Raw genomic sequence first — 25,189 nt, 5'->3', positions numbered from 1 at the left:
CCAGACCAGAACGAACCATCCGTCCCCCCTACTGGGAACTAATGGAAACTGTTAAAAAGGAATGAAAAACAAGAGCGATGCGATGTTGTCTCCTGATACGACGTCCAGGACCATAGACGGCTGTGTGAAACAGCGACTAGTCATGGCCTCTGCGTCTGCTTAGGTGTCCTGGACGGCGAGCAGATACCCTGCGTCTGCGATATTTAACGTCCCACGATCACCGGCTGTGACCGTCCAGCTCCACCCGCGGCTCTGAGAGCGGCAGGCAGTGACCTGAGCGGGCCCAGTCAAAGGAAACGGCTTGCGATTGTAAAAATGACTCGGTGCGTGCTCCCAGACAGAGCCGCCGGCATTCGGAGGTCCCTTCCTCGTCTCTCTCGCACGATGGCTGTACGCCCCCGTCTTTCACCCTGCAGGCCAACATCTGCACGCTTTAAATGTTTTGATAGAACAGCAGAAAAAGGAAAATCTTTTAACCACTGTGATTTGCTGCAGGCTCGTGCTTTGCGGACGCGTGCAATTATGTTAATGATTACAGTATTTGCAGTTTGTTTATTGTGCTTTTTGTCAATATTTATGCCAAGCTGCACCATAATTGTTAGCTGCACTAGACGAGCAATTTTCCATAAAATACAGTAATTTGATACAGATTGCTGTGCACATCTTGCCAGGGTAACGGTTATACGGGATTTCAAACGTTATGCAGTTATTCAGAAGCAGATGTCTTTGCTCTTCACTGTAAAACGCCACATTCCCATTTGCTCCTGCTTGCCTGCCTTGCTGGCCTTTTAGACTCTCAGGTTAATGGTAGAGTTCAGATTGTCAAGTTAATACTTGAGTGGATTTCATAGCGGGTTTTAAAGATATGTCTGCTGGCTCGAATGACTAAATTTTTTGCCAAACCATGCATGAAATTATGTGTTTTGAGATGGTGATGGCATAATACATGTATAATTTATGCCAAGATTAAATTTTTTTTCACCAAAACCATTTGACCATGATCACCTACGCCAGTGACATGGAACTGTTACCAGAATATGTTTCAGCGATCACACATGAATAAACGCTATGACCAGAGGGTCTGTGTCATGGGTATTAAGCATATTAAGAAGGCAAAAAGGGGGTTTAGTTCAGAAAGTTACAATACTGCTGGAGTGCATTTGGAGTACCGCAAGAGAAAAAAGAATGTAGACCCACTCCAAGGACATGGCTGATGGAACTGAAGACAACGACTGCAGTGCATCACGGAGGGCAGAACCACGACCATGCCTGTACTTAAGATCGATGGATTGGAAACGCCAGATGTTCTCTGTGTATGAGAATGTGTGGGAGTGAAGCAGGCAGCAGAGGGTCAGGGTCAGGAGGGTCAGGGTTATGGTTAGGGAAATGGTCAGGGTTATGGTTAGGGAAAGGGTCAGGGTTATAGTTATGGTAATGGAAGGGTCAGGGTTATAGTTAGGGAAATGGTCAGGGTTATGGTTAGGGTAATGGAAGGGTCAGGGTTATGGTTAGGGAAATGGTCAGGGTTATGGTTAGGGTAATGGAAGGGTCAGGGTTATGGTTAGGGAAATGGTCAGGGTTATGGTTAGGGTAATGGAAGGGTCAGGGTTATGGTTAGGGAAATGGTCAGGGTTATGGTTAGGGTAATGGAAGGGTCAGGGTTATGGTTAGGGAAATGGTCAGGGTTATGGTTAGGGTAATGGAAGGGTCAGGGTTATGGTTAGGGAAATGGTCAGGGTTATGGTTAGGGTAATGGAAGGGTCAGGGTTATGGTTAGGGAAATGGTCAGGGTTATGGTTAGGGTAATGGAAGGGTCAGGGTTATAGTTAGGGAAATGGTCAGGGTTATGGTTAGGGTTAGGGCTTGCCTCCACAACTGCTGTTCTCTCCACCTGTTTGATGAATTGTTCAGGGTTCAGGGTTAGCATGGCGCAGCTTAGATGAAGTAGTTGCTTAGCATCCATGACCTCCGAGAGACACGTGGCATGTTTGAGAAGTTCCAAGAAGTACCTGCTGTCTGATTCCGATGTCCAGTATGTGCACAGTGGTGTTTGGGTGGTGACAAAAACGTCCTCTGTCCTTCATGGTCTGTGGTAGTCTAAATCCTTGGCGTGTTTTCCAGTTCATTACATTTAGCCCAGTTTAATCATCAAAGTTTTGCAAATTTCATAACGGTAATAAGCATCAGAGGTCAAATCTCTCTCTTCCCTGTAGATAAGACATGTGTACGACATCTGTCAGGTGCTGCAACCCACCATCATGCTGTTGGATGTTGATATCAATAATTATGGCATCTAGTGATTCAATTTAAAAGTAGTCAGATACTTTATAAAATAGATTTAGCGTAACTCTGTTTTCTTCTTAGCTCATCTCTCTGTAATGTATGAGTCATTGGATGGTTAGTTAACAGTGTATTTTGATGCAATACCTTCGCCGTGTATCAGCGCTGCTTTTGGGAGGTGTCAGACTGTTTTGACTAATGACCCGTTTAGTGTCGAGAATATTACTGCCTCAAGGCAATCAATACTGCTTTATACTCCAAGATTTTGTTGTTGTTTTTGAGAGAGATCTAACCCTAACTCTCTCTAGTGTCTTCCAACACCTGCACGTCTTTCTACTTGCTTATACAGCAAATTTAAGGATGCTGAATCATCAAGGACCCCCCCAGCATAGACGTACTCTGTTTGCACTTCCTGATTTTCTTGTTTTGAATCTTCATTTTGACACAAGCTGATTCTTGGCTTTTGACATGTCCGTGGTGTGTGTGTGTGTGTGTGTGTGTGTGTGTGTGTGTGTGTGTGTGTGTGTGTGTGTGTGTGTGTGTGTGTGTGTGTGTGTGTGTGTGTGTTGCAGTTCCATGTGGAGGCATTCTGACCGCACGCAGAGGCACTATTCTCTCCCCTGGTTACCCTGATCCCTATGACAATCATCTGAACTGTGTTTGGAAGGTTTTTGTGCCAGAGGGGGCTGGGATCCAGGTAAAACAAAATCTCTTCATTCTACTTCCTACTTTATTTCATCAGAGCTCTTACCAACAAAAAAAAAGTTGTTTAAAGTTTGCAATGGATGAGAGCCATGGGGAGCGAGTTTACAGCTTCTTTCCAGAACTATTGGATTTCTGAATAATTAATTTTGCATTTATTATGGTTTTTGCTGTTTGCAGCATGAAGCCTGTACCCTGTAGGTAACCCAAAACCTGCTTCCAAACAGTGATTGGTTATACTAGTTCTATTAAACATTGGTACCATGTCTGGAAGTCCTGTGGTTCTGAGCTCTGAACTCCATCACACTCACAACAAGCCTGCAGCCTTGCTGGAGTCCGTAAAAATCGTGTTGCCGGCTCTCAGAACCCGGGTCCGTTGTTCATGTGAGGTCTTCGGCTTGTGAAATTGTTCTCTCTTGTGCGTGCAGATAACAGTGGTGACTTTCTCCACCGAGCACAACTGGGACTCGCTGGATTTCTACGACGGCGTGGACGGCAACGCTCCTCGCCTCGGCAGCTACTCCGGTACGATCCTACAGCAAATGCAACTTCCACACACAAAAGCAGCGTTCCAATATGATGAAAGATGAATCGTTCCAAATAAAGGAATTTCTCCTCTGCCTGCTGTAGTTGCGGATCAAATCAAATGGATTTTGTACCCACAGCGGGGCCGCAGGGCGGGCCGTACCAAGCCCCACATAGATTGAATTGTATCACAGGTGCCACATTCTCCCGTCCTAGACAGCTCTGGTAAAATTCCCTCTTCACAGACACTTGCCAAGGCGAAATGAAGTGCGTTCGGTCTCGTTCGTTGTTCAGACTTTTTCCCCCCTTTGCCATATCCTGTCTCGCTTTCATCTGGAGGTTGGGTTTATCACCCAAAGCACATCGATATTTGGGCCGCCAGAGAGCGTGACGCATGGGTGGCTTCGTGAGCAACGGGGGTGAAATGGGAGAAAGGCCTGCGCACGCCGGCGGTGCGGCCAGACGATGGGAGGCAATCAGCCTAATGCCAACCACTCCTCAGCCCGCAGAGCCAGAAACGGAGAAGGCCTCCCCAACTGGAAGACGGATTTTAATTATTTGTCACTGCGTTCGAACACACACGCGGATACACGCGCGGAAAAACATGGAACAAAATAAATTCGCCGGTGACCTTAGCAGATGGCACCCCTCTCAGATGGAGCATTAACCATTTCTGACAGGTTGATGTTTAATCTGCCCAGGCAGCAAATGAAAGATTAAAGGAACTCATGGCGAGAGGCAGACCATGCGCGGGGAAGACAGAACGTCCCGCGACCGAAATATGATTTAAAAAGAAAGGCAGGTGCTGCAGAAGCAAGAGGTTGTGCTTCTCAATCTGCCAGGCGGGAGCAGGATATATGTGGCCGCCCCCCCCCCCCCCCGTCCCCCGCCCAGCGCAACATCTCCGCCCCTCCCCCTCTCCACTCCGAGATCTACCGTCTGCTTGGTCTCAAGTGTTTTAGCACATTTATGTGTATGCTGTCGTTCACGTTTGGCCGGACGGAGCGTCACGCTGACCTTAAGGCGCACAGCCGTTCTGGATGCCCACCGGCGTTTGGCAGGATGGGTTTAAGGGCTAGGGCGGAGAGAGCCGGAACCTTCCGTCATGGCCACGCCCCTCAGCCCCACACTGGGGTCCCCTCTCTCCCTGTTGCCCTGGCGACTGCCCCAGGGCCGTATGCCACGCACGGCTCTGCTTTAACTCCGGACGCCGACCGTGTCAAGGTGACGCACATCCAGCTAATGCAGTTTTGGTTTGTTTTTTGTCCCCCAGGGACCACCATCCCGCCGCTGCTTAACAGCACGTCCAACAACCTGTACCTCACCTTCCAGACTGACATGAGCGTGTCTGGGGCCGGATTCCACCTGGAGTATGCAGGTAAAGGCCAGGACATCATCTCCATCAGTTCCTCCAGCTCACAACTGCTTCACATTTCTGCTTACACCGGGAGGAAAAGCGTTTGTTTTTGATCAAGCGGCAGTAGACCGTAAGATTCCTCCTGCACGGGAACTCGCACCCCTGCGCTGCTGTGTGTGAGCTCGGACCGTAAGGGCACACAACGGTAATCGCTGGCAAACGTTTCTCTGCGTCCCAAGCAATAGGTTTGGACTCCTGCCCGGAGCCACACAACCCCAGCAATGGCATCAGAGTGGGAGACCGCTACATCGTTGGAGATGTGGTCTCCTTCCAGTGCGAGCAAGGCTACACTCTGAAGGTAGGCGAAGCCACGGGCTGGTAACACAGCGACGCTAGTTCGACTCTACCAGCCACAAACATCAGGAGGCAGATGTGCTTTCCCGGGGCCTGTTTGGCTGCGCTCTGGTAACATGTGGCTGTCATGCAGCCTGCGTAATTGGCAAGACACGAGCTGCTTGACTGATGGTGTTAAATAAAACACTGGCAGGACCCAATTTGCTTCTTGCAGGGGAGCAGCCGCCACTTGCCATCTCGCTTGCTGTTCTTGAATGTTTCATTAAACAGTTGTTCAGAGAGCTCGGGCTTTGTGATTGTAGCCTTGGTGCTGGGCCCTCTGTGTGAAAATGATCTCCATAACTCCTTCTAGCATAATCTGGAAGTGCTGAGAGTTTCTTTGCGAGCGTCTCCCCTTGTCTCACAGGGTAGTCCACATATAACATGCATGCCAGGACCTGTCAGGAGATGGAACTATCCACCACCTCTCTGTCTAGGTATGTTCATCTCTCATACCATACTTTATTCCAACCTCAGTGTCTCCATTACTGTATTCTCACAATCCCACTGTGGTATGGCATAACAATTTTAGGCTATTTTGATAATAATACAATTTGGCGATTTGATATTTGTTTTCAGTGCAGTTATTCCTCCAGAGCCGTTTAATCAAGGAGTTTAGAACTGGGTCTCCTGCAGTTTAAACCAACAAAATCCTACACAGCCTGTGCTGCCGTGGCCGTCTCACACGCACAGCGACTTGAATATTGTTTCATGCTGTTTCCATAAGCCTCAGAGTTACTTTTCGGTACCTTTAAAGATGGAACAGGGGCAAGGTGACGTGTAGCCGCTCGCTCACGGATTCTCCCCGAAAAAACGGTCACTTCCTTTTTTAAGAAACAAAGTTAAGTAGAATATTGAGCCCAGTTAGGACGTGAGTTGAGAGAGGAGCCGGTGCCCTGCTTGTGCCTCCACCCTGCTTGCGTCTCCACCTATGCACCACCCGTCCTCCTCTCTCCCAGGGCTGTAGTCCTGTGTGTGCAGGTGAAAGGCACATTGATCCATGTTCCCCCACTGCAAATGGACAGTTCAATGTGCTGTATCGACAAGTCAATTTAGCCACTCTAGAATATCTCAAATGGACATGTCCACTCCAAGTAGCTATTTGTTATGTGCTGGTTACTAAAACACACAAATAAGCACACAGACATGCACTCAGGAATACACGCACACACACACATCCTGATGGAAGACATCTCTATACCCCTGAAGCACACCCAACATGCCCTACACCCGTTCTACTGTATCCGAGTCATTTTCAAAATTCCATTTAAATTCTGGTGGTATTCATTTGGGAATTCATTACGATATAATGTAGGAAAGTTTCATTTTTCTATGACTCTTATAATGAAGCAAACACATTTCTCCAAATTAGAATGTTAGCACATTTAAATCGCATATTATTAACATCATTACACAGCTGTTATGTAGTCAAGGAATTTAGTGAGATATACATTATAAGTGCAAATGAACTGCCTGTCACAAAATGCGAACAAGCCCAGAATCAGAGCCAGGGTTCACTGGGTTTATGTCTTGATGAGAAGGTCCTGTTATCGTAGCATCAAGCAGCTTCTGGAAGCAAGCCTAGAGAAGCACAGTGGGGAGGGTTCACTACTGTCTCAGTCCTCAGCGAGAGCTGAACTGCCACTCTGCCTTTCTCTACAGCTGAGTGTGGCGGGTCTCTCGCTGACCTGGAAGGAGTCATCCTGAGCCCGGGCTTCCCTGGGCATTACCCCAGTGGGCTCGACTGCATCTGGACGGTCCAACTCCCCATCGGCTTTGGTTTGTGCCTTAAAACCTTACATCACTCCCTCGGTGTATTCATCTCTCATCCGGCCTTTCTCTCCTTTTTATTCAGCCGTTCTTTCTTCCTTTCTTACGTCCATCCTTTCATCCTTTGTAACATCTCTTTTATTATATTATTCTCCATGTACTTGCATTTTAACTTAATTTATTATGTGGGTTCTGCATTTAAAATGTAAAAAATGCGCTGAATTATTAAAACCATAACAGATAAATTCGTGCTGTTTCTTTTATTAGATGTTACAGCACATAAATCCCATAGATTACGCCGCTATATCATTTCGTCCTCTGACATTATTTGGTCGTGCTGCAGGGATCCACCTGCAGTTCCTGAACTTCTCCACGGAGGCGGTCCACGACTACCTGGAGGTTCGGAGTGGGAGTGGGGAAGCCGGCGCCGTGATCGACCGGTTCAGCGGCTCCACGGTGCCGGAGTCATTCTTCAGCACCACCCATGAGACCAGCTTCCTGTTCCACAGCGACTATTCACAGAACAAGGCTGGGTTCCACATCACTTACGAGGGTAAGAGGGTTTAGGGTTTAGGGTTGGGGGATGAGCAGAGTCAGGGGGTCTCCTCCTCATGCGTCCAGAACAGAGCTCATCTAGTCCCATGTTTTCTGGAGCTCACCCTCCCCGACACTTACGAGAGCGTTACTTATGCAGAACTGTTGAACAATGACCCTATTGACATCAGAGCTTCTGCAGCTAGTGTTTCATGTATTTGTTTGAGCCCCTTGAGGGTTTACACTTGTAAACACTACCTGCGGTGCTTTTGAACCAACTGACTTTGTTTTCAGAGCAATAGGGAGATAATAATGTTTGCATATGCAGCGTGATGTGCTATTGAAGGCGTGCGTCAGTACTGAGACCACACCGAAAAAATTAGGGAAGGCATTGTAGCCTAAGCAATTCGGGCCATCGTTGATCTGTCCCACCCAGAGTGCGGCTGCAAACACCTTCTGTCAAAAACAGCAACTTGCTGTTCTGTTGGACACAGGTGTGCGCGAGCTTACCGAACAATGTGTAATTAACAGAGTAAACATTAAATGCGGATGAAGAGCAGATAAGCAACACAGTGACAGGAATCGCACAAACAACTAGAGCAAACATTAAATGCGTAAAACTAGGGCTGCAAATGAGGGAAGGCTCCATATACATAGGAAGCCATGACTGAAGACCGAGTCTGTTTATCCCCCTGAGACGAGGACGAGGTTGTAGTGCGCATTTTTAATTTTACCCCTCCCTCCTCGTGACTGGTAGCACCTGCAAACCAACCGTCTTCCATCAGTACTTTGCAAAATAAAGTGATGTCCTCATTTTAAGTCTGTTATTAGAACTCTGTTCGTCTCACTAATCTAAAAGACCGGATGAGATCTCCTAGAGATGCATTAACAGTCCTAATATTATGCTGCGTTGAGACAGAGTTGTTTTAAATATACATATCAAACATGAAGAATCTCAACCTGGTATGATGTAGTTTAGAGGGAGAGGATCATAAGACTGGCGTTAGTGAGATTCCCTGGAGCCCTCTTGTATGTGGATGCCTGTGTCTGGTGAGCTTTGCTGAATCGATTGTTGTTATGTTTTCAGAGGAGCTAGCTGTCATGCGTTTTTGTTTTTTGAGGTACGCTCTCTGGTGACTTTATCGTGAGATAAGACTCTCTTCTAGAAGGAAATGGAGCCTTCAACCTTTGGCCTGGAAAGAAACATTTTTGCTTTTTGGTGTTGCCAAGCTGCCGTTATGGCGATGGTTTAGTACAGGGCTGTTGGGTGATTGAGTCCACTAACCCTAGCTCTCTGATCTCCAGCCTATGAGCTCCAGAGATGTCCTGACCCGAGGCCCTTTCGCAACGGTCAGGTGGTGGGCAGTGATTTCGGCGTGGGAATGACCATCTGGTTCCAGTGCCTGCCGGGGTACACGCTGCTGGGACACTCCTCCCTCACATGCTTGCACGGTGTCAGCCGGAACTGGAACCACCCGGTGCCTCGCTGCGAAGGTAAACCGCCTCGATGGTTCTCCTGTAGGTGTGCAGGTGAGGAACGGTGTGAGTAGAGCAAGGTCAAGGAGGGAGCACACATCTGTCAAACTGATAAATATGGATCGCTCTGGCTAAGGGTGCCTGCTGTTAATTATAAAATTCAAATGTAACGGGCAGCATGAAATGATGCCATACGAGCCAGTACAGCAACAGCGCAGCATGCACTGACAACCAGAAGAATGATGAAGACATGCTAAAGCCTAGGGGCCATCTGAAGGGATGGATTACCCAGAATGCTGTAGTCCCAACCCGTGTCTGACTCACATTAGCAGGGCACAAAGCCCAAGAGGCCACACTCTGTGCCTTTTGTGGTGCTCTGTTGGACTGTTGGGAGTTGCTGGGTTGACCTATCCCTCACATGGTGGTGATGTTGCTGTGGCAGAGGCACTCTGCTGCTGACTTTTTGGGATGTGTGTTTTCCTTCCTACCTTGTCCATGACTGTATCGCCATGTGTGGTTCAGGTAAACAGAGTGTCCACTGCGCTCTGACCTTTCAAAACAGGGCCGAAACTTCAGAGCGTGTTTGTTTCCCGTCCACAGCGGGCCTTTGGCAGGTTGCTTGGAGCTGACAAGGCCTCTTGTTCACTTGAGTACCATTGGAGACGTGGAATAAATAGTCCTCTCACCTCCTGTTCTTTTTTTCCCTCAGCGCTTTGTGGGGGTAACCTCACCGACCCGCAGGGGACCATCTATTCCCCAGGTCACCCAGACGACTACCCCAACCTGAAAGACTGCATGTGGACCATCAGGGTTCCACCGGGCAACGGAATTCGCATCAACTTCACCGTGCTCAACACGGAACCGATCTATGACTACATCACCATCTGGTGAGCGTTCATCAGAAGATGAGTGGGGGTGGGGGAGGGGTGCTCATGGCGAAGGCAATCTCTCCGCCATTAGCTCTCCAAACAGAGCTGGACTTGCGAACTTTGTGTTCGTGACAGTCCTGCTGAAACTCGATGAACTGAGAACGTGTTCTGCTGCTCTCGTGCCCTCTCACTGCCGTTTTTGGTGACGGCGTTACTGAGTTTTACACATTACAACACAAATAATTGCTTTGCCATAAAATGTCATTGCTAGCTGCCTACCATTTAAATTAATGGTCATTTGTGAATTGAGCGTTAGCATAAGCACTATGGTCAGGTTTAGCAAAGGCTTGAAGGTGTTAAGGTACTTGAGTTCAAGTACCATTTGTTCTTCTAGTGCAGAAAACTTGCATTCTGGCTTCCATAAAAGCTGATATACATCTGTGTGTGTGTTTCAGTATTCTGATTATTATTATGACCTGTTCATAAATATACATTATAAAGTGCGCTCTGTAAATTGGGCCGTGTAATTGCCGGCAACATGCAGTGCAGGCCTTGTGCTTTTAAATCCACAAGTATTTCAGGTCCTCCATATTTTAAATAACAAATGGATCCTGCCCTTTTACGGTGCTGAATGTGGAGGTTGGAGATATTGAGCAGTTCTGCTATCCATCAGTCCACTCCCTTCAAGGCTTTTTTTAGCAGAGTGTAATATTTTTTTATGTCAGATATAAAAACACCCTCCGTATGTACATGCATGTCTGAGTGGACCTGACAATTGACTATGTTGTCAGCATAGAGCTTTCATTAATGCACCGCTGTCTAGCGTGAGCTGTCTGGTCCCAGGGCTGTACATTAGTGCTTTTGCAAATTGAATGAAATAGATTACTGTGTTGGAAGCTGCATTCGCATGGCGACATTTCAGACCCTCCAAACTTTCGGGCCGCAGGGCCGTGGGGTCTCTCCTGCTGTCTCTCCTGTCAGAGTGTCCCCGAGAGTGGGCCGAGCTCTCGACGGCAGAACCATTTCCTCTACGAGGTGTAAAGGAGGTGGCCCATGTAAGCCCACAGCCAGATGAAGGAGAATAACAGTGAAGGCTGAGAGCACCCTGGGAGGAATCACATCTCCCTCTCTTTCCAGAGGGGGGTTTTGAGTGTTGTTCAGTGGCACCTATGTCGGTTTAAACATAGCTCTCTTCACGCTGTCCCATCAACCCCCCCCCCAGGGATGGGCCGGACCAAGCCTCCCCTCAGATCGGCCAATTCAGCGGCAGCTCGGCCCAAGAGGCGGTCTCCAGCACATCCAATCACGTCCTCATAAAGTTCCACAGCGACTTCAGCACCAGCGGATTCTTTGTTCTCCGTTACCATGGTGAGTGGCTGCCTGTGCTGTTGAACTCTAATGTTCCTCCTCTGCATGGGCACAGTTTTCTTTGCGGGCCCGTGTATGTCACGTGTTGTCAGTTTCATTATCTTGTTGCAACCTCTCAGCTGCGCAGTGGACTGTGGTCTACAAAAATGTGCAATGGCGACACTGTAGTCTCCCCATTCATCAGCATCTTGGGCGTGAAATAGCAACGCGTGCGGGCGCGTTTAAACGCTAGCATGACATGTAGCTGTTGTTTTTTCCATTTGTATTTTTGCCATTCCCAGACATCGCAGAGTAACGATGTGGGTTTCTTTTGATGGAAAATTGCCATATTCATTACTGCCATCGTGCTCCCTGGGGGATCAAAGGTCAAATTACGTCTTGCAAGTGCACACAACAGCCAGACATAATACAGCCCATTTACCAGGCATTGAATGTAGGCCTACTGAGTGTACGAATCTAGAAAAATCCATCTAATGCCCCAGGACTGTTGTGTGGCTTTGCATGACAACAGAAGCGGTTTTAATTTCATTATGAAGCTTAATGAAGCATTACAACACCCGCTTCTCTCTCATCAGTCTGCAGGTTAACCGTGGCTACTCTCCCCCCCAGGATAACAGGATTGTTGGTGTTAGCGTGGCTTGTGCTGATGCTTTCAAATACAAATAAAACAGTACAGCATTAGGGAATTAAAATAACTACTGCGCAATGCAAAGCTCATTACGAATTTAAAAGATAATAAAGTTAAATGAAGGTGGTCTCAGCGCTCCCCACAAGTGCATCTCCCCGCTCGCCTAAACTCTTTATAATGCTCCTCGAAGTTCCCGTGCCACGATGCATTCTGAGTGCACTCTCCCGTTCCGATGCTTATTTGATGTGAATATTGACGTCTTGGCTAATGATTGTAGAGTGTGTTAAATGTTCAGGGATCGTGCAGATTGTCTCTGCAGGGTTAGAAGGCACTCGCCATCCTGCCAGCTTTCAGTGCCCTCCACCATGGAAACAAATCATGGCTACTTGCCTGCAGACTGGACAGGACCCTAAATAACGACTTATCCGTGTGATGCATTAGCACAGTGGCTGTGGACTTCTCCAGCCAACCGAGTACAGTGAACCAACGAGGTGAATGCAGCTACAGTGGGAGAACGGCTACAGTGGGAGAACGGCTACAGTGGGAGAACAGCTACAGTGGGAGAGTGTAGATTGTTGAGCGGGGGGGTGGCGAGTGTAATCTGTTGGGGGGGGTGGCGAGTGTAAATTATTAGCTGTGAAGATAGTCAAATGCGTGTTTTCCACTACGCCGGTTTTAAAAGTATTAGCGACTCGCTAGGCTTGTAAACAAACCGCGCACCACGAAAATGTAGCAGTGTGTCGCCCCGTTTGTGCAGGTGAGCCTCCGGACCGGCTGGGGAGCCGCATGAAACCAGGCAAAGAGCTGCATGAAACCAGGCAAAGAGCCGCATGCTGCTCGCGAGCCGCGGGTTGGCCACCCCTGCTATAGTGGGAGAACGGTTACAGTGGGACAATGGTTACAGTGGGAGAACAGCTATAGTGGGAGAACAGTTACAGTGGGACAATGGTTACAGTGGGAGAACAGCTATAGTGGGAGAACAGTTACAGTGGGAGAACAGCTATAGTGGGAGAACAGTTACAGTGGGACAATGGTTACAGTGGGAGAACAGCTATAGTGGGAGAATGGTTGCAGTGTGGAATGGCTACAGTGGAAGAGCAGATACAGTGGGAGAACAGCTACAGTGGAAGAGCAGATACAGTGGGAGAACAGCTACAGTGGAAGAGCAGATACAGTGGGAGAACAGCTACAGTGGAAGAGCAGATACAGTGGGAGAACAGCTACAGTAGAAGAGCAGATACAGTGGGAGAACAGCTACAGTGGAAGAGCAGATACAGTGGGAGAACAGCTACAGTGGAAGACAGGACTCTCAAGTCTCACGCATTGAGCGTGTGACACACGCATTTGACCGTCTTCACACGCTCACACGCCACACTTCCGATTTTACACGGCGAGAAAAAAAAATCTAGTTTATTTACCTCCGATCCATATCTATGTCGCCCTTCACTGGTGATCGATCGCGATATACAATCCCCCCCCGCTCAACAACTCACGTTCGCCCCCCCGCTCAACAATTAACGTTCGCGCCACCCCACGTCAACAACTCTCACACTCTGACATGATTCCAAAACTTGAGAGCCCTGGTGGAAGAGCAGATACAGTGGGAGAACAGCTACAGTGGAAGAGCAGATACAGTGGGAGAACAGCTACAGTGAAAAAGCAGATACAGTGGGAGAACAGCTACAGTGGAAGAGCAGATACAGTGGGAGAACAGCTACAGTGGAAGAGCAGATACAGTGGGAGAACAGCTACAGTAGAAGAGCAGATACAGTGGGAGAACAGCTACAGTAGAAGAGCAGATACAGTGGGAGAACAGCTACAGTGAAAGAGCAGATACAGTGGGAGAACAGCTACAGTGGAAGAGCAGATACAGTGGGAGAACAGCTACAGTGAAAGAGCAGATACAGTGGGAGAACAGCTACAGTGAAAAAGCAGATACAGTGGGAGAACAGCTACAGTGAAAGAGCAGATACAGTGGGAGAACAGCTACAGTGAAAGAGCAGATACAGTGGGAGAACAGCTACAGTGGAAGAGCAGATACAGTGGGAGAACAGCTACAGTGGAAGAGCAGATACAGTGGGAGAACAGCTACAGTGGAAGAGCGTTTAGAGTGGGAGAACAGCTACAGTGGAAGAGCAGATACAGTGGGAGAACAGCTACAGTGGAAGAGCAGATACAGTGGGAGAACAGCTACAGTGGAAGAGCAGATACAGTGGGAGAACAGCTACAGTGAAAGAGCAGATACAGTGGGAGAACAGCTACAGTGAAAGAGCAGATACAGTGGGAGAACAGCTACAGTGGAAGAGCAGATACAGTGGGAGAACAGCTACAGTGGAAGAGCGGTTAGAGTGGGAGAACAGCTACAGTGGAAGAGCAGATACAGTGGGAGAACAGCTACAGTGGAAGAGCAGATACAGTGGGAGAACAGCTACAGTGGAAGAGCGTTTAGAGTGGGAGAACAGCTACAGTGGAAGAGCGTTTAGAGTGGGAGAACAGTTATGGTGGTAAAAACTGGCTACAGTGTGGAACAGCGCGATAATTCTCAACCATGAACTAGAAAAGTCACAATAAACTCATACAAACCTCATGCAAGTAATTAGTATTCTTTGTGGAAATGTGTTGCTGCTCTCCAATTAGAAACACTGACACCCAGAATGACATCACATGGTTCTTTTTATCTGAGAATGGCAGTAGTGACCTCCATCGTTAGTGTTTACATTTCGTTAAAAAAGGAGCTATTAGCTGTAAAGAGTCATCAGTGTCAAAGAAACAGAACGTCAACACAACCACACGGATTGTCCACTGGTACATGTTACCTGCAGGGTAACTAATTCTATAATGTGCTAAAACAGAATGACACAAATAATTGTGACAGGTGTTATATTTCCTGAGTGGGAGGTGATAAAATGTTTGTATTACAAATAGTAGTTACCAGCACTCTCTTTCACCCCTCTCTCTGTCTCTCTCTCTTTCTCTCTCTCTCTCCCTCTCTCTGCCTTTCTTTCTCTCTCTCTTTCTCTCTGTCTCTTGCTCTCTCGCTCACAGCATACCAGCTCCGTGTGTGCCAACACCCACCACCTGTCACGAACGCTGAGATCCTTGCTGATGATGACGAGCTGGAAATTGGTAAACAGGCGTTTGCTTCACACGTTTCTTGTCATTTTTCACACGCAGCCCTTATCAGACCTCTTTATTTGATACCCACTGCCGAACAGGTGTCTTTCCAGTCTCCTCCTGGCCGCTTCTATAACGAAACCAACGAACATTCAAATCACTCTCAATCCATCCAGCCTGTCAACCAAAGAGCACTTGATGGTTGCTTTTATGAGAAGTCAGTCTTAATTAGCTGATGTGTTGAGGAGCCGGAGCCCATGCACGTATGCGTGTGTGTGTGTTATCACTCAACAGGAGACATCATCAGGTATCGTTGTCTGCCTGGCTTCACACTGGTGGGCAGTGAGGTCCTGACCTGTAGGTTGGTCGAGAGGCTACAGATGGATGGCCCGCCTCCCGTTTGCCAAGGTGAACTAGTCTCGCACGCCGTCTCATTTGTTGCTCGTGATCGCCTCATTAATGTCCTGCACCATGGGTCCCGATGGCAGCCATTAAGGCTTTTAAGGTCTTTATGAATGAACCAAGTTATATTTATATTGCGTCTTTCAAGGATCTCAAGGTTGCTTTATAATTAACATATCCAACTTTTATTAGAGTAGACATCACTGGACATGCAGACACATACAATCATTCATACTGACCAGGACAATTTAGTAGTATAGCCAGATAACCTTTTTTTACAGTGATTCTAAAAGCCAATGCAAATGGTTTTCGTGCTGAAACAAAAAGATTTTTCACCACTTTCGTTACAGTGCAATGTCCTGATAACAAGGTCCTGTTTGACTCGACGGGCGTGATCCTGAGCCCTGGGTATCCAGACACTTATCCCAATCTGCAGATGTGCTCCTGGATGATAAGTGTGGAGAAAGGCTACAACGTCACCCTGCACTTCGAGTTCTTCCAGACCGAAAAAGAGTTTGATATGCTGGAGGTCTTTGACGGTATATATAGTGTCCTCCTGTGCATGCTTCTCACCCCAGTCCCCTTTAAAATGTGCCACTTTTTTCACTAGCAATGCATGGTTGTCGTAATCTCCATGATTACTAATTCTGTATAATGAACTGCGGGTTTAATTTTTCAGTTTCTTGACGAACAGGGGAGGGTATTAAAATAAATACACGTCTTTCCATATCCCGTGATAAGACTCATGAGATACTCTAGACATCAAGGACCCTGAAGAACTAATTGATGACCGAAATTGATGATCAAGATATTTATTATTCCAGAATTCATTTAGAATGTCATTAGGCAGTAATTACTTAAGTGTGCACTATTAGTAAATTGCCCGATTACTCATCATTGATTGGAAGCTCGTTAGATGCCCGTGGCATTTGTAAAGCTCCTGCACGCTGGGAGCAGTGAGCCTCGGTGGTGCCGTCCTTGCTGTGTTGGCCGGGTCACGCTCACCCTTCCACGACCTGGTAGCTGCAGGACTTCACAGGGATCCAGATGGGCTTTTCTTTTCTCTTTAACTTTTAGATGTTATGCTTGTCTGACCTGCTCCATATTTGGCTTGAACTGTACATGTCACATACAGTGATTATGGAGGTTCTCGGTTGCTCTGAAGTTGAGATATGTTGCATCATGAGATATATATATATAGATATGTGTGTGTTTTTTTATTTATTTATTTATAATGTCATGAATCACCACAAATGGTCTTAAATAAGTTTGGCTTTAAAGGAATGCTTTAAGCATGTTTGCTGCTAATAATGTGTGCAGTTAAGGGAATTTTGCTTTAGGCATATGAAACCATGGTAACAGCTTCTCGACGTGTTTAATGTATTGTTAGCCTTGTTAATGATAACAGTAATCCAGTGGTTTACAAAAAAGTCCTGTTTAAGTCCCAGGGAAAAAAAAGGTGGAAAATATATATTTTTAAGTTAATGATTACACCAGCCTTGAGCATTATATTAATCATCCTGCAAAGTGTACTACAAGCTATAACAGGATAGAACTTTGATCAAACGCTGCTAAAACCAGCTGAATTCACTTATAATGTCGATCTGACACAGTAATATATTCCATTTGATCACGCATGTCTGAGGTCCCCCGGCCCACTTTGTCTATGCCATCTGAGCATATTAAAGACACGTGTGCAAGTGGTAAGAGGAGGAATTGTTCAACCCCACACAATGTCTGTGTTTGATCGCCTACCTTTTTGCTCACTGGTTTGTTGTCATTTGTTCGGTTATTCAAGTGCATATGCAGTCTAGATAAATGGTAATGTTAAGCTAATCACTATGCAGTCCTTGGGGACTGTGCCCATGGTAATTGGTAGGCTTGCAAAATGAGGAAGTACCCAGGGTCTTTTTGAGAAGACCCAGACTGTGTAGTGTTTTAAGGTGACCCTTTAACATCTCTAGTCACAGCTGCAGAAAGAACCGTGAGAGCAGGATACTAATGGAGTTAACGGGATCAAAGGGAGTCCGGTTGCTGTGTATGGATCTGTTTGATCCCCTCTGTCGGTGGGCTTTCTCCCTCAGGGCCCAGCAGCTATAGCCAGAGTCTGGCTGTTCTCAGCGGAGATTTGGCTGTGCCCTTTACACTAACCACCACGGGCCACCAGCTCTTCCTGCGCTGGTCGTCCGACCACGGCACCAACAGGAGGGGCTTCCGCATCACGTACGTGGGTGAGTATCAAAGTATGTATCCCCTTCCCGATCGGTAACGATTTTTTTGTCGACTGCATGCGTACCTGTCGTCGTGCGTCTGTGTCTGCCCATTCTAGTCGTGCCTTGCTACCACACCCACCTCCACCTCCACCCTCACAACCAACCCCACCTCCACCTCCACCCCCACCTCCACCTCCACCCCCACCTCCACCCTCACCTCCACCCTCACCTCCTCGTTCCGTCCTCTGTGAGCACATGTTGTCTTTCTGTTAAATGTTTGTGGATGTTTTATTAGATCAGTATTGCAGAACATTCTTTACTGATACTATAGCAAAAAAATGTGTTAGATAATCACGCAACATACGTTCAATTCTGACTACCGATAATTGTGTGTTAAATATATTAATCGTGTGTTTGTGTTAAGACTGAGAGGAAGAGATTACAGTATGAACATGCCTGTCTGAGCTGTTATATGTTCCTCATGGCCTGTGTGTTCGCCTGTAGCAATGTACTGCAGTACCCCAGACTCTCCTCAGCATGGCTTCGTGGTTAGCCAAACTGGCGGCCACGTCAACAGCGTCGTCCGTTGGGCGTGTGACCGGGGCTACAGGCTCATCGGCAAAAGCATGGCCGTCTGCAGGAAGACCGAGTTCGGTTACCTGGTCTGGGACTCCTCCGTACCAGCGTGCCAAGGTATGAGCTAGCACCGATCACCTGATTGGATTGGAGTTAACCAAGTTAGGTAGACGTCAGGCCTAGCCTCGTGCTGCTAGCATAACTATTCTCCCTGTGCTTCCACTGTCAGTGGTCATTAGTCTCGTTATAGAAGCATTGGCGTGTAATATGTATGTCAGAAAGCCTTTTCACGGATCTAAACTGCCTTTCACAAACATCTTCCTTAGGGCTGTCATTTAAGTGATCCAAATGTAATGATGATAAATGATAAATTCAGTAAAAAGCGAGAGTGTGCTAGCTGCATTGCCAAGCTGTCTGAAACGTTGATGCCCTCTTCCAGACTGGGCAACGTGCAGAAGAGAGGATTTGTACTGGTTGGCTAGTCAATTCAGAAAGATGTTATATCAAGTGGCATCAGCATAGATTTCTAATTAAAGAACAAAAGGCTCTCTCTATTCATAGACCGTCATCAGCAAGCTATGTGAGTGCCATTGTTGCTTGACTTATTTGATTAGATTTTTAGTGCTCAATAATTGTACTTCCCATTATGTTCCACAGCCTTACTGATGCCGGCTTTGAACGACCCTCAACTATGTCTGTTCCCTGAGCTTAATTTTAAAATATATCCACCGCATTAGCTAATCATGGTCCTGTGAGATGGTCACAGCGAACACTAGGTGATGGTGCCCGGGGTCAAGCTGAGCCCAACACCCGGGGAGACCCCTACTGACCTGCCAAGTCCGCTAAACTTTGGGATGGGGTCTTGAAGGGATAATTGATGGGTAACGGTCAGATCGGACTTGCCATAGTGGAGCTGAATCAATGGCATTGACTCAACCCCTGTTCTTCTGGCCATAGGGCCATTCAGCTTGTTCGTGGGTAATTGGCTACTGCTGAGAGCTGCGTAGATTCACTGGTATTTGACAGGCTAACAATTAGCCAGGCAGCATTTCCCATTTTTGGAAGCCAATAAGGATGCTGCTACCAAAATTTTAATTACAGCTACTGAGCAATACAAAGAAACGCATACGAACGCCTTCATTTGATCAAATTAAAGACACCGTAAATTGCACCTTCGTCTGCATTTCCTGCCTTCGCAGATTGCAAATGGTTGTTTTGCTGTTAAATTGACATTGCAGACAAAACAGCCTGGATATTTCTCACTGTGTAACTCTCTGTGGTTAAAATCACTCTCTACAGGCAATGCTGTGGTATTTATATGGCATTTACTCCTCTTCTGTTCTTTGAACTTTAAAACATGGAATTTTGATACTAATCCAGATCTCAAATAAGAATAGTTTAGTGCACGAGCAGGCCCGTAATGATATCAGGAAATACTAATAGTAGTAATGATTAACAAACCTCCATTGTTATGGGAGGTAATCCTGCTGGGTGTCTTTAGATAAATAAATATATTTTTTTAAGTCTTAAGATTTATGCAAAGCAGTTTTCACCCAATTTCATCATTTGCAGCTGCAACTTTGAAATAATTTCCAATTGCCTGCAAGCATAAACTCTTCACGCTCTTAAGATGGGCATGCAGTTTGCATCCATGTTTGTTTGCAACTAGCCACACAGCATAGCTGACAGCTTCTGCCTGCTTGGAGGAGCATGACGAGCCCTCCAACTCATCCCACGTCCACGGAGATCCTACTGAATCAGTGGGACTGGTCACAGAGCACAGACGGACTTTGCCTTCCCGTAATGTAACGGGAGCTTGTCCTTCTACACAGTCTTCACGCTGATTATAAGGCACCGTTGCTACTGTCTGCTCAAAGACAAAACATTAATTCCTCATTTTAGATGGCGAGCATATTTCACAGCAGCGGTTGGGTTGATGTTTTCGGTTGTGTCTGGTAAGATGTGTTTCTACATTACATGCAATTCCCAGTTTAACACTCCATCGACGAATGGCCACTTTTACACGTTTTTGGGAAGCAGCTGTTCTCTGTGGTTAAAATATGTGACCCGGTATGGGTGAGAGCGGCACGGGGGCGGAGTTTGCCACGGTGATCTCTGTGCCGTGATGTGTGCTGATGGGTTGGGTGTGCTCTTCCCTAGCGGTGTCGTGCGGCGTGCCACAGGCCCCCGTCAACGGAGGAGTGTTGGCGCCCGACTACTCTGCGGCCACGCGGGCCACGTACTTCTGTAATGAGGGCTTCCGCCTCTCCTCCAAGGAGGTGACCAGCACGGTGTGCCAGGCAGACGGCACGTGGAGCAGCCACAACAAGATTCCCCGCTGCACCGGTGAGACGGCACGGCGCCTCCTGTCTGCCTGATCTGCTGGGTGCATTCCACAGGGCGCAGAGATCTTAACAAGGACTTAACGGTGTAATAACGGCTTGTGTGCATATTTGACCACATGGCTATGGTTCAGGCCGATTTCATCTTCATCACGCTAACTCGATAAACGTTTCACTGATCCAGCCTTTGTTTTTTTCAGGGTGAAGGTGGCTTGTTCTAGGTGTTTGGTGTCAATGTTTCCCTCTGTTTACCTTCCCCAGTCATGGTGTGCCCAAGTATCGGCTCCTTCTCTTTGGATCACGGCAAGTGGAGGGTTGTTAATGGCTCTCGCTACGAATATGGAACCAAAGTCGCCTTCAACTGTAACCCAGGATACTACCGCTTGGGTCCCGCCCACATCCACTGCACATCCAATGGGACGTGGAGCTGGAGAAATGACCGACCCCGCTGCAAGAGTGAGTTAGAGGTTGTCATGATCAGACGCGATAGCTTCGACCGTGACCGCCCCTTATATATAATGCAGCGGCTGCTTCATTTGAGGTTATCAGGCAGCTTGGGTTGTGTGTTTTCCTGCAGGACTGTTGTCTCTGTGAGCTGGGCACTGAGAGGGGGACGCGTGGGCGTCTCCGCTCAGCTGAGGCGCTTACGTGAAGGTGTAGACTGCCGTATGATGAGATGCCTACTTGGTTACGCATGATTCCAAATGCAACCCGTGGTTATGCGATAATATCACAAACATTCTTATCGCTGTCAGGGAAGCAGTCGGCGGCTAAAACCAGTGACGGACTTTGCCGCCTTCGATAAAATCCTCGCTGGCGTAAGACAGTCGGGGGGCCATTTATCAAGCACGTTGCGTTATCGGCCAGGGGGCTTTCCAGCGTTACGTGAAAAATCAAACACCCCCCCCCCCCCCCCCCCCCACTTAAGTGAACAGATGAATGGGAGGGTAGAATGAAGCCAAATGCGTTTGTGGTCCTCTCGAGCGGGTGGCGGAACCTTGAACTATAACGCACCTTATCATGCGTGTTATCAGTGATGCAGTCCTGCTCCCGGGCCAGGAAGGACCCGCGGCATTTCTCCAAAATGACGCTTATCCAAAGGAAAGAAGGCACAAGTCGCTATTGTAAGAGATAATGGCTCAGCTGTAGCTGTCTGGCTTCAGCTACAAGGCTGGCGAGAGGCTCATATATTTATGTCACGACCACACGCGGTGCCCGTATCTTCGCGCCTCAATACAGAGGCTTGTTTCGATCCAACACTTCTAGAAGCTCACTTTCTCCAAAGCCAATAAACCAAGGCGTTATCAAGATTAGTCATTTTGGCAGCCTGGCCGAGACATTTTTTGTGCTGTCCTTGTAACCATGGTGCATGTTTTGGGCGGGGTGGGGGGGGGAGGGTGGTATAAAAAGGAGACCATCAAATTGGGTGTAAATTACAGCTGTACCTTTGACTTTGAGGTGCATGCCTGCTCATTCCTCTCCCTCTCTATTGTCACAGTTATTTCATGCGGGACGCTGCCCACTCCTCCTAATGGGAAGAAAATTGGAACTCAAACGACCTTCGGCGCGACGGCCATTTTCACCTGCGTGGCGGGCTACGTTCTGGTGGGCTCCACCGTACGTGAGTGCCTGGCGTCCGGGCTGTGGAGTGGCACGGAGACACGCTGCTTGGGTACCGACACCGACCTCTCCGTCGTGACTTACCCACACTGCAGCCGAGGATTAACTTTAATGTGGGCTGTTGGGAGATCGTTCATGTACACGGGGGCGTCTGCTTCCTGCTTTTATTTCAGTGTTGGTCATGTTAACACTCTAGGATACAGTCACACTATTACAACCAGTGTTGTTGTTATTCCTGGATGGTTTAGTTCAGTTCAGCATAGATGTCAGAACTGTCAGAGTTCATGTTGAAGTTAAATAGGGTAAATCTGATCAGCGGACTTTAATATAAATGATCAAAGTCCAAAGTCAATAAACTTCAGACTTGTAAGAGCTATAGTCGACCCTGGGGGAAAGGGTTTGATGTGATGAAGAAATATGTGTTTACCAGGGATGTCACTGCTTTCTGTAATATTGTGTCAGTTCACTAAAGGTAAATGAATGGCTTGTATATTTGATTTTCCTTGTCTCTAAACAGAACAGTTCATTCCAGCTACGTGTCACTAAAAGTGTAGAAGACTTTATGTCCTCAATATCACGTCTCTGATCAAAGCTGCTCTCGTAATGTACAAATAACCTCTCAGAAATAATCTCAGCAGTTTCGCAGGTTTGAAAACAGCACATCTCTCCCCGGCAGGACACCTGCTGTGTGTGGCCTTTTCTCTTGCCAGCGTTAAAACTGCTTTGATATTTCGAAACACCTCCCAAGTCATTCCAGAGCACGGCAGTGTTATAATAGCTATGTCAAAGAGGTCCGTGGCTCCGACGGAGGGAATGAATTTCACTTTCAAACAAGAGCTACAGGAAATGGGAGTGAGAGAGCAGGAATGGGAATCGGGTCGGACAGGAGCCATTTTTATTCTCCTTCCCTTCTCTTGAAGCAGGAGCATGGGCCAGAATAGCTGTTGTGATCCACGCCTCTCCTAGCAGGGGGAGTCAGGTGACGTAGCACTGGAACTGACCCCCCCCAGATAGTCAGACCAGAGCCTCCCAGCCCGAGATCCCTCGCGATGCTCCGGAGACGCGGTGGGCCCCAAACACCTGCCTTATGCCCAACAGATGCCTCTGCAACAGCCGAGCGCAACGGCACCATCTGTGGAAGGCTAACACGCCGCGCCTCAACCCTGGAGGCTGCTTGCTTCCGCAGGCCTTTACGCCGCGTCAGGGTGGAGGGGGGTGGAGGGGGGTGGAGGGGGTGGAGGGGGTGGACGGATGGCGCAGGCTTCGTGGTGCATGTTTGGACGGCTGAACGCGAAGCACACTGAAATACTGGTGGGGGGGTTCACACTACATGTAATGTTTTTTTTAAGCTGCTTCTGGCTTTCCTTTTGCGAAGAGCAGGTGTGTCATAACTTCCCATCAGCCTCTGATTTTAACATCTAGCGAGCTGGCTGGTTGATTATCTTTAGCAAGAGTTACTTCACGCGTGGATGTGTCGGAAAGAGCTGCGTGCCGTTAAGGGAAGTGAAGAATCGCTGACTACCAGACGGAGTCCCGCTAGCAAAACTAGTTCTCACTTGAGTCGATGATGCTCTTGGGGTTCCAACTCGGGGTGAAACCGAAGATCAAAACATCTCTCTCATGTCTCTCTCATTTAAACCGACAGTGAAAAAAAGATGAGTCAAAGAAGGCGCATGCCGTAAACTCTGCCTAAGAACACGTTTCCCTCTCCCAGCGGGTCACTGCGGCGAACCGGAACGGATCGTGAACGGGCAGGTGATCGGCGAGAACTTCGGCTACCGGGACACGGTGGTGTACCAGTGCAGCCCCGGCTTCCGCCTGCTGGGCTCCTCCGTGCGTATCTGTCAGCAGGACCACACGTGGTCGGGACAACTGCCATCCTGCGTGTGTGAGTTCCCCCGCATTCCCTCCCGCCCCGCCCGTACGTCCGCCCCCCCTGCACGTTTTAGCCCCGCCCACAGCTCAGTCTCTTGAGGGTGTGGTTAAGCAGAGAGTGCCTGCCCAGGTGAGCAGAGCGCTAAAGCTGCTATCTCCTGTAGACCTCCCAGTGCTCTTCTCCAGAAGCCCTTTGGCAGCCCCGTCCACCTTGCTGCTTCCGGCACACCTGAGCCAAGGTGATTGAGGGGTTTAGGATCACGGTTAGTGGGATCAGGCACGGCTGGAACAGAAGAACGCCTCGGGCATCTCCAGGCTGTGGGAGGGTCTGATCTGCAGGATTAGGTCGACATGAACGCAGAGTAACACAAAGCAAGCAAACCTTTAGCACACAATAAAACCAGCCAAAAATAAGGGGGGGGGGGTTGACTCAGTGTGAACACACAATAGCAAACATGGCACGGAGCACTGATCTAATTCCATCTGTTTAAAAGGAAAGACATTTGCGGTGCAGAGACGCTTGAAAAATTACTCTCACTTTTTTGTTGCCTGTTTTTTGTTATGTCATACATATGTAGCTTTGAGGGCTAAAATAGTCAAAAGTGTTTGTAGTACAGTATCAGCAAAGTGTTCATGGCGTCACAGACCGACGCGGTACGGCGACACCTCGGGACGCCGGAGTGTCCTTTCGTGTTGCCGAGGCAACTGCTAACACTCTTACTTTGTCTCGGGCAGCTGTCAGCTGTGGCCACCCCGGCAGTCCGATCTACGGCCGCACGGCGGGTGACGGCTTCAACCTGAACGACGTGGTCACCTTCGTCTGCAACGACGGCTACGTGCTGGAGGGGCCGTCGCGCGCGCAATGTCAGGCCGACCGCCACTGGAGCCATCAGCCTCCCACCTGCAGAGGTGGGTTCTCCCATCGCCAGGGTCCGACCTTAGCGACAGCCATAAAGGTCGCCATGGTTATTTCAACATCCCAGCTGACCGCCACTTCATTTAGAGCAGGAATGATCCATATCGCCGGCCACCGCTGTAGGTTCCCCCTCTGAGACAAAGGGTAATTCATGAAATTATGGAACTGGATTGTGACGGGCTTCACCCCTGTGCCTCAAGAAATAACAGCTTCCGTGTGGATACCTGCA

General features: G+C 48.1%; 1 protein-coding gene across 4 annotated transcripts in view; it reads left to right on the top strand.

Annotated features, from left to right (window-relative positions):
* Window positions 1–25,189, top strand: part of csmd3a (CUB and Sushi multiple domains 3a) — a 141,583-nt gene that overhangs the window by 89,773 nt on the left and 26,621 nt on the right. For 2 of the 4 annotated variants that reach the window (XM_077012340.1, XM_077012338.1), the window contains exons 35-54: window positions 2,853–2,977; window positions 3,411–3,507; window positions 4,781–4,885; window positions 5,104–5,222; window positions 5,625–5,694; window positions 6,920–7,036; window positions 7,371–7,580; window positions 8,867–9,055; window positions 9,747–9,924; window positions 11,129–11,274; window positions 14,948–15,028; window positions 15,311–15,424; window positions 15,769–15,957; window positions 17,503–17,661; window positions 18,136–18,324; window positions 20,368–20,553; window positions 20,811–21,005; window positions 22,048–22,221; window positions 23,884–24,057; window positions 24,780–24,953. In XM_077012340.1, coding sequence (XP_076868455.1) covers window positions 2,853–2,977; window positions 3,411–3,507; window positions 4,781–4,885; window positions 5,104–5,222; window positions 5,625–5,694; window positions 6,920–7,036; window positions 7,371–7,580; window positions 8,867–9,055; window positions 9,747–9,924; window positions 11,129–11,274; window positions 14,948–15,028; window positions 15,311–15,424; window positions 15,769–15,957; window positions 17,503–17,661; window positions 18,136–18,324; window positions 20,368–20,553; window positions 20,811–21,005; window positions 22,048–22,221; window positions 23,884–24,057; window positions 24,780–24,953 — 2,991 coding nt within the window. The remainder of the gene's footprint in view (window positions 1–2,852; window positions 2,978–3,410; window positions 3,508–4,780; window positions 4,886–5,103; window positions 5,223–5,624; window positions 5,695–6,919; window positions 7,037–7,370; window positions 7,581–8,866; window positions 9,056–9,746; window positions 9,925–11,128; window positions 11,275–14,947; window positions 15,029–15,310; window positions 15,425–15,768; window positions 15,958–17,502; window positions 17,662–18,135; window positions 18,325–20,367; window positions 20,554–20,810; window positions 21,006–22,047; window positions 22,222–23,883; window positions 24,058–24,779; window positions 24,954–25,189) is intronic. The other 2 variants (XM_077012342.1, XM_077012341.1) reach the window with 1 other exon arrangement.

This window comes from Brachyhypopomus gauderio, chromosome 7 (genome assembly GCF_052324685.1).
Source record: "Brachyhypopomus gauderio isolate BG-103 chromosome 7, BGAUD_0.2, whole genome shotgun sequence".
NCBI classification, from domain to species: Eukaryota; Metazoa; Chordata; class Actinopteri; order Gymnotiformes; family Hypopomidae; genus Brachyhypopomus; species Brachyhypopomus gauderio.
This window is presented reverse-complemented; position numbering and strand designations above follow the sequence as displayed.